The sequence below is a fragment of the Ruditapes philippinarum genome, unplaced genomic scaffold (genome assembly GCF_026571515.1).
Source record: "Ruditapes philippinarum isolate M1 unplaced genomic scaffold, ASM2657151v2 ctg3777_1_1_1_1, whole genome shotgun sequence".
Classification (NCBI taxonomy): Eukaryota; Metazoa; Mollusca; class Bivalvia; order Venerida; family Veneridae; genus Ruditapes; species Ruditapes philippinarum.
In genome coordinates this window covers 239,017-247,137 of record NW_026852477.1, presented here as the reverse complement: position 1 = coordinate 247,137, position 8,121 = coordinate 239,017, and the positions used below count along the sequence as shown (strand labels likewise).

At 33.4% G+C, this 8,121-nt stretch overlaps 1 protein-coding gene across 1 annotated transcript; it reads right to left on the bottom strand.

The window, feature by feature from the left end:
- Positions 1-4,696: 4,696 nt before the first annotated feature.
- Positions 4,697-7,696, bottom strand: LOC132714455 (uncharacterized). Its single transcript, XM_060697348.1, has 4 exons — positions 7,531-7,696; positions 7,145-7,225; positions 5,200-6,527; positions 4,697-4,864 (listed from the first exon to the last, which is right to left on the bottom strand). The coding sequence occupies exons 2-3, from the start codon at positions 7,203-7,205 to the stop codon at positions 5,203-5,205; spliced, it is 1,386 nt and encodes a 461-aa protein (XP_060553331.1). The 5' UTR covers positions 7,206-7,225; positions 7,531-7,696; the 3' UTR covers positions 4,697-4,864; positions 5,200-5,202.
- Between the last annotated feature and the right edge of the window lie 425 nt (positions 7,697-8,121).

The window sequence follows — 8,121 nt, the reverse complement described above, 5'->3', positions numbered from 1 at the left end:
TTACGGTGAAGGCTTTGTGCAATATAAGTTGCCGCCATTTCTAAAAGTTGTGCATCTCACAGGAGGAAAATAATTGTGTTTGATTCAGAGGGTTATCATTTAATTTTGTAAAACATACATCTTATTATAAGAAAGAAAACTTATTTGAGGATTGTTACAGACAACTGTTGACAGATGTGTAAACATTCAAAAGCGGCTAGGAATTTGGAAAACATGGAAATGTCGAAAGGCTGTCTTTCGAACGCCGAGTTGTTTACTTATTCTTCGGGCTGATGACTGTCATTGCTTTTCAAGTTCCATATTGCATTAGGCAGTTATTGCTAGTAGGATACTTATTTATACCCAAATGTCACCATCCTAACACAGCAGCCACACTTCTTCAGTCTGACATCCAAAAAATCTCTTTATGGGCAGAAAGGTGGTTAGTCACCTTCAATCCTCAAAATCGGAATCCCTACTTGTAACCAGAAAGCGAAATCGTCAGCAATCACCCTTCATTGCATATGTTTCAACCAACAAATTCCAGAAGTTTCTGAACACAAACATTTAGGCATCTTTCTTTCTTCTGACTGCACATGGCACAAACATATTGAATACATAACTGATAAAGCTTGGAAAAGGGTTAATATAATGCGTAAACTGAAATTCTCTCTGGATCGTAAATCTTTGGAAATCATCTAATATAGCATTCATTAGACCTATTTTGGAATACGGTTGATGTAATTTGGTGCAATTGTACCCAATATGAACTCGAACAAGCTTGATAAGTCATTCAAAATGAATGTGCACGCATTGCAACTGGTGCAACAAGCTTATCTCACTAGAAAACTTTGCAGAAAGAAATTAATTGGGAAATCGTTATCCGAAAGAAGATATAAAACACAAACTAATTATGTTTCTCAATATGCAGTCGGAACAAAACTCCAGATTATCTCTCATCATTAATACCAAATCCAGATCAATCCCGTTACAGCTTACGAAAACTCTGAAGATATCAGAGGAATTACAACAAGGACTACTCTGTACCACAATTCTTTCTTACCATCAGTTATTCGTGATTGGAACAACTTGCCTGTTACAATACGAAAACAGCCCTACAATATCTTCATTTAAAACTTTTCTTAAACAAGGACAGAAAAATATACACCAACATACTTTTATACAGGTAGTCGTAAAACTGCAGGTCCTTCACACTCGGCTTCGAACGAAACTGCAGCGCATTAAATCACCACCTGTTTTTTGAAAAACATTTTCTCTTACCCCTTTGTGTAATTGTGGGCAAATCGAAACTACCCAAATTTTCTTTTTCGAGTGCTGTGCATACGATGCCGTCCGCAGAACACTCCTCCTTAACTTGCAAGACTTCAGCATAAACCTTCATAAACTTCTCTATGATGACCCATCTCTTACATTACCAGGACAACGTTATATATTACAAATGTACAAAAATTATATAGAAAAAACGAAAAAGATTTACTTAGATCATTCTAATTGAGACTATAATCCTCTCTCACCCTTTTTCTTCTCTTTTCCACTATTTTGTTTTCTTCTTTATATATATATTCTTACATTTTAGACATCTACTTGTAGTTAATCTATTCTATAAAAGTTTATATATAAATATATATTTTATGTGTGTATAATTAATACTTATTCCCTTGTCTAGTATATACTAATTATAAACTTATTTAAGACAAACCATATAGTTCGCCAAAGGAGAAGAATTCTATAAGACTTGTCTTTCATTCTCATCCTTTTCCATTGTGTAAAATGTTTTGTTTGTTATATATTTGTATGTATGTACATTATATATACTTTCGGGAATAAATATGTTTAAACTAAATGTCACCAAGAGCAGTTTTGCATGTGGAAGGAAGTGTATTTTTCAGACTTTAAAAATGAAACAAATATTTAGAGCCGATTGGTAATTTGAATGAATTGAAGTATTTCTTTTTATTTTTGTAACTTTTGAAACTAACAAATATTAACCAACTTTACCAGCATTTCTTCTTGACAACAAACAATTCATTTATTATCAATTCATGACATGTTGTTTTAATAACATTTTTATTTATTTTTTTGCAAAATATAAAAAAATACTATAAATAGAGGTTAAAAGCTTTTATATATATAGATGCAATAATGAATAGCCTAACTTGAGTAAATATGTGATGGGGCATATGAACATTTGATGATGATTTCAATACAGTTAGCAGTTATAGTGATTCTATAGAGATAGATGTAGATGTTATTTACTAAAGTTGTGTGAGTTCTGTAAATTTTACATAATTATTAACAAAATTTAACATTTCCATAAAATAACTTTTAGTATTATAAGGGGTCAACAGCGCCCACATGGTAACGTACAAATCATGTGATGATGTGACGTGCACATGATGACGTAATATATGCATTATGACGTTGACTGTGTCGCAGGTCAATAACGTGAATATTTATTACTTAGTAGCCACGTAAAGAGAACGAGTGTCCACAAAGTGGAAACGAATCTACAGTCTTACGAAAAAGTAAGTATACACTAGAAAAATATACTCAAAAGCGTGGTTTTGTTCACAATTCAAGGGGAAGGAGAATATAAGCTGCTTGCACCATGTTCCTCCTCTATGAAGGGACAATAGATTGGGTCAGCCGATTATTATTTTGAAGTCAAACTTTATGGTATCCGACGAAATGTGTTTATTGGCACCATTCGCATATTAATCTGGGGTATATGATATTCTGCAGGGATTTACGCTTCCTATTTGAAAAGGGACACGGATAAAAGATTCGGTCAGCCGATTATTCTTTTGAGGTATGGGGTTTTCATAAGGGATCAGACATTGAAAAAGTACATTTGAAATTTTTAAAACAAGTTCTTGGTGTACGCCAGCAGACTACAACATCAGCGGTTCTAGGTGAATTTGGACGATTTCCATTATTAGTTCTGCGAAAAAGTCAGAATTGTTAAGTACTTGTACAGAATTATGAAATCCTCAAACTTTCTTTTATACAAGTTGGTATTTTTAAAAGATGCTAATGGTACTTTGTTAAATATCTGGTAAAAATGTAAAAAAATATGTTGTCAGACTTAGGTTTCTCATATCTATGGAATAATGATAATATTTCAACTGTGCATTAATTCTTTCTCAAAGTTAGAAAGTTATAATTTGTTTTAAATTGAATTTACCCAAGAGAAATATTTAAGTTGTGTTAATAATTTAAAACATCGTAATATGCTATCAAGGTGTAGGTGCTCTTCGCACAAATTAGCCATTGAAGAGGGTAGACATAGAAATATTGAAAGAAACCAACCCCTCTGTACAAACAATTCCTTGATATGATGCATCGCCATCCCCTACAATAAACAATCCTTTCATTTAATTAAGCAACAAGTGATTTTCTGTTATGTCATCATGTTTGAGAGAAGTAAGATGTTTGTATAAAAACAGAATTGGATATTTGTTCTTTTATTGATTGTTCTCTGCTTTGAAACCATTTCTCATTTATAATAGACAGACTAATGACAGTTATCTCTTTAACATACATATTTCTTTGATGATTTCTTTCGTGTGATGTAAGCTGCCTTTTTATAATCTAAATAAACTTTTTTTTTAAATAATTTATTTACACGTTTTTTCTCTGTCTTCTGGTCATACATCATGTTATCATATGTTTATGTGTTTTATTGACTTAAGTGACTTGTCATTTGATGTTTCTTATGAGAAGATAGCACTGTGCTTATTCAATAACGCTGTGGCTTCTTTTGAACATATTATCACAACAATAGCCCGATTACAAATCCCTTGTAAATATTTATGTTATATGGTAAGTAATATGAACACAAAATTAAGCAAAACAAATTTGGCAAGTGAAGATCCCTCAAAAGTTTAAAAGTGAATATTGCACACTAGGTTTGATGTCGTTTGCTCACGAGAGATAATTGAAAGTGTAATATCTTTCATGCCCCCTAGAACTGGCTTAAGCTGTATTCTATCTTCTACACAATTAAGTTTTAGAATCAATGATTCCATGGACCTGGAAAGTACAACACAACTTAAGTGAAGTACGCAGCATTGTTTTACAGCTACCACATATCACTTAGCAAGCATTTTAGAACATACTTTATCAATAGCTTATTTCTCATCATGCCGTATCATCATCATGATAAATGTCGAATTACTGCTTTAGCCGGTGCCATGTGCGTTCTTATGGGATTTTTGGATGTTTTATTTCCCTCTATCAACATTCTATTCTAAAAGGTGACAGTTTCAAATCCGCTGGATACATTTTTTTTTCAATTGCCGAATACATGTTAAAAGGAAAAGAATAATAGTCTGCAATGCCATAATTTGTTTTGTGAAAGTCACCATCTATGTCTAGCAGACAGACTCGTTTGTCAATGTTTATTTGCGTTTTGCAAGCTGACTATACCGTTACCAAGTCGCTCTGATGCAGACTTTTAGAACTAGTGTAGACTTCAGTTAACTGATCAATTAGAATGTAAGCATGATACACTTTGAAATTGCAGTTCAAGAAATGACTGATAAAATTTTGTTTTATTCATATGAATACTTTTGAATAGTTATTTTAGGAGAGTAATGTTTTTCTAGTTGTTCCAAAAGGCAACAAATGTATATATTATTCACTCTTAGAATAAAAGTACATGCAAATACAAATCATAAATACAATATTTGTTGTCTTTTTATATTATTTTAATTATATTAATAAATTTATTACAATTTATTACAAATATATTGGAAATACATATCACAATATTTATATTGTAGTTGGATTCGCAGAAGTTGCTTCCCATCTCGAGGGCAGCAGACGATATTGCACAGAAGTCTTGGATGAAGCGCCATTTATTCTGTAAGAAAGATATGGAAAAGTTGTAATAACGGTTTGGATCTGACAAAAACAAATCTGTAATATTGGCCGCTGTTGACACTATGGTAATGATCTGATGAGATTAAACGTGCAAATATTTCCCGATCTCAAAATTATAATTCAAATTTCCAAAATATTTTATGCACATTTTTATTACATCCTTTAAATCATACAATATCTACATTCTTGCACTTTCATGAAGTTGCCAAGTAACTTATACAATACATTAACCTTGGTTCAACATTTACATTATTTTCCTTTGTATTCAAAGTGATATTTTAAACGAAATGTAAAGTTGTTTATATCAGTACTTACGTTTTATTGCCTTCTTCGGCCTACATATCCAGTCGGGAATTTTGGAGGAGGTTTCTTCACTGGTGTTGGGTGAATCATTGCATTTTGACCAAAGATACTCATGCCGGCACCGATACCTCTATGTCCGCCAACTCCAGACGAAGCCATAGCAATCGTTTTATCAGCAACATTGAGAGACTCCCTTACAAGACCGTTTGTGGCAGCAATAGCAAGCGGGTCTCCGGCCGCAAGACCACCTCTAGATCCCATGTTTATAACATTAGCGGCTTCACCTATGGCTTGTTTTGCAATTCCATGACCTAAAGATGCAGCAAGTGGGTCGTGACCGATACCTGCAATTCCAGATTGTCCAACTTTGTCTACATTGTGGACTGGATCTGCTGTCTTACCCATTACTCCAAAAGGACGCATTCCAATGCCATTATTAAGTGGTCCAAAATTTGAAACTCCAATGTGTCTTCCATTTGATACTTTCATGTTTCCATGAGCAACCTGGCCTAAAGGATCAATTCCAACTCCGAAAGGATCATTTGCTACAACTCCAGATGTTTTAACCATATCGTGCTCTATTGAAGAAGACACAGGGCCGTGTGGGTTAATAAATCCACGAATTACAGGAGTACCAGAGTTTTTGGCAATGTTGTGACCAGCAACAGCATCTGCACCAAGTGTAGCAACTCCGATATTATGGGCAATAACTCTTGGGTCATCAACGGTTATATCTCCAGCATTGACAGTTCCAAGTCGGTTAACGGTAGGTCCAAATGGTCCTGCCCCCATGCCGCCGATGGGACCTCCTATGCCGCCAATGGCACCACCTAATGTTTTTCTATCTATATGGTTTGCTTCCTTGACCATGTTATGTTCAGCTTTCACGCTTTTATGACCGGTAGGAACAACATGAGCTTCTTTTGCAATTTGATGTCCAACTGACGCACTAGGCTTAATAACATATCTGTTTAATCTCCTATCAAATACCAATTCTTGACCGCTATAATCTTCCGGAAAAGCAGCACCGTTCAAAGGATCATTCCACATTTGAACAGCAGGAATGACTGGTTCATTAATGTCAGCTCCCCAACCATTGACCAAACCATCTGAGTTCAACGTACCACCATGTCGAGGCAATCCATTCATTCCACCCATCATTACACCCCCATTTACTGTACTGCCAAGTATTCTTTGAATGTCTTCTGGCATGCCGAACATACCCCCTCTTCTTAGGCTGTCAAGACCATTGTCAAATCTACTAGCAAATGGATCAAATTCTCCTGTATGTAAAGGTTTCTTTGGGATAACGTTTGGTTTGCGTTGGCGTCCTTGATAACCTAAAATATAAATGTTTGATATAGCATGTTGACCTGAAAATGGTCATTTTCTAAATGTTGTTTTACAAACAGTCATATCTAACCACTTACTGTTGCCCATCAGTCCAAATTAGTTGATCTTTCAAATTTTTTATATCGGAGTTTACAGATAATTTTTTATTAAATTATGTCACTTAAACATGGCGATGAAATCGTTAAATCGTGTTCTTATAACGATAAACATGTAGAGACATGTTAGTGTTGCAAGGAATGTTTACCTATGAAAAAATAAATTAAGCGAACAAAGTTCCAAGACTCATCATCAAAAATGTTTTATGCATACATTATCTAATGATGATAGTGTAATAAATTTTTGTCTAAATGTTTACAGCCAGTATCTGATAACAACTTGCTTACTTTTTATTAATTATTTTTCAAAGTAGGAGGATAACCATTTATGTGATAAAGAAACTGATTGTTTTAAAATAGCAGGCATGATACTATTTCTTTACTTAGAACTGTTTGTTTTAATACTATAAGGCAAAGACAGTGTGCTTTTTGTTGGTTTTGATAATGAAACAATCGTTGGAATGAGGTTAAATAAATAATCTTAAGATAAGTTGATAAAGTGGTCTTACCTTGTCCAAATACTGCTGACACGAAAACGAAACATGCGAGTGTTTGAAGAAAGAGGTTCATCTTGTTAATTTTCTTCAAATCTGAAAAAAAAACACAAAATTTATTATTTATGTAATGATATACTTAGATAAAATTATTGTTAAAATCGCAAATCTTGCTCCGTTTCAATTATATTTTAATAACCATCCTGATACTGATAATTACGAAAATCAGGAAACTGCTTATAGTAAACACAGATTTTCAAAGGTTGTTTAAATAAGTTATAGTGATATTACATGTAAGTAAAAAATTTTATGAACAACTGTATTTAATAATTATTTATGTAGACATTACACTTTTTGAATCGCGTTGGTTTAAAGAAGTGACTTTATTTTCTAACACTTACCTTATTTTCTCTGTTTTGTTTCTTAAGTTCTTTTTCTTGGTTTAAGTTTTGCTTTTTTCAGTTTTTTTTTTGTATATTTGTTGTATAATATATACAATTTTCTGGCTTCAAAGTTCCTACTTCTTTCTCCGACTTACTCCACTGACAAATCCTTGATATCTGAAGTTGCAGTGGTCTCTCCGTCTTTTTATATAGATCGACGTGAACGTTGTCTTAAAAGGTCAATCAAGAAAACCGCAATCAGCTGTGGTATGACATCATAGTTGTCAACCAATCGTACGTCGACGTTTAGTGTTCTCATAACGTGCTGAAATAACGCGAGGATAACTAGCGTTAATTGTTTCCTTATACATTAATTGATCAATTATCGTTAACGTCATACCCATGTAAACGATGACGTTTTGGAGGTTTAATGTACAAAATAAACATGCTTTAGCGATTAAGATTTTCAAATTTACATGTAGTATGTTATCTTATTCATATTGTAAAGGTAAGCATAATGTAACAGAACGTACACATTTAAGGAAAAATTATGAAAGTAAAATGAATACGAAGCATTCAAATATTAAAATCTGAGAATCCGGATTGTGT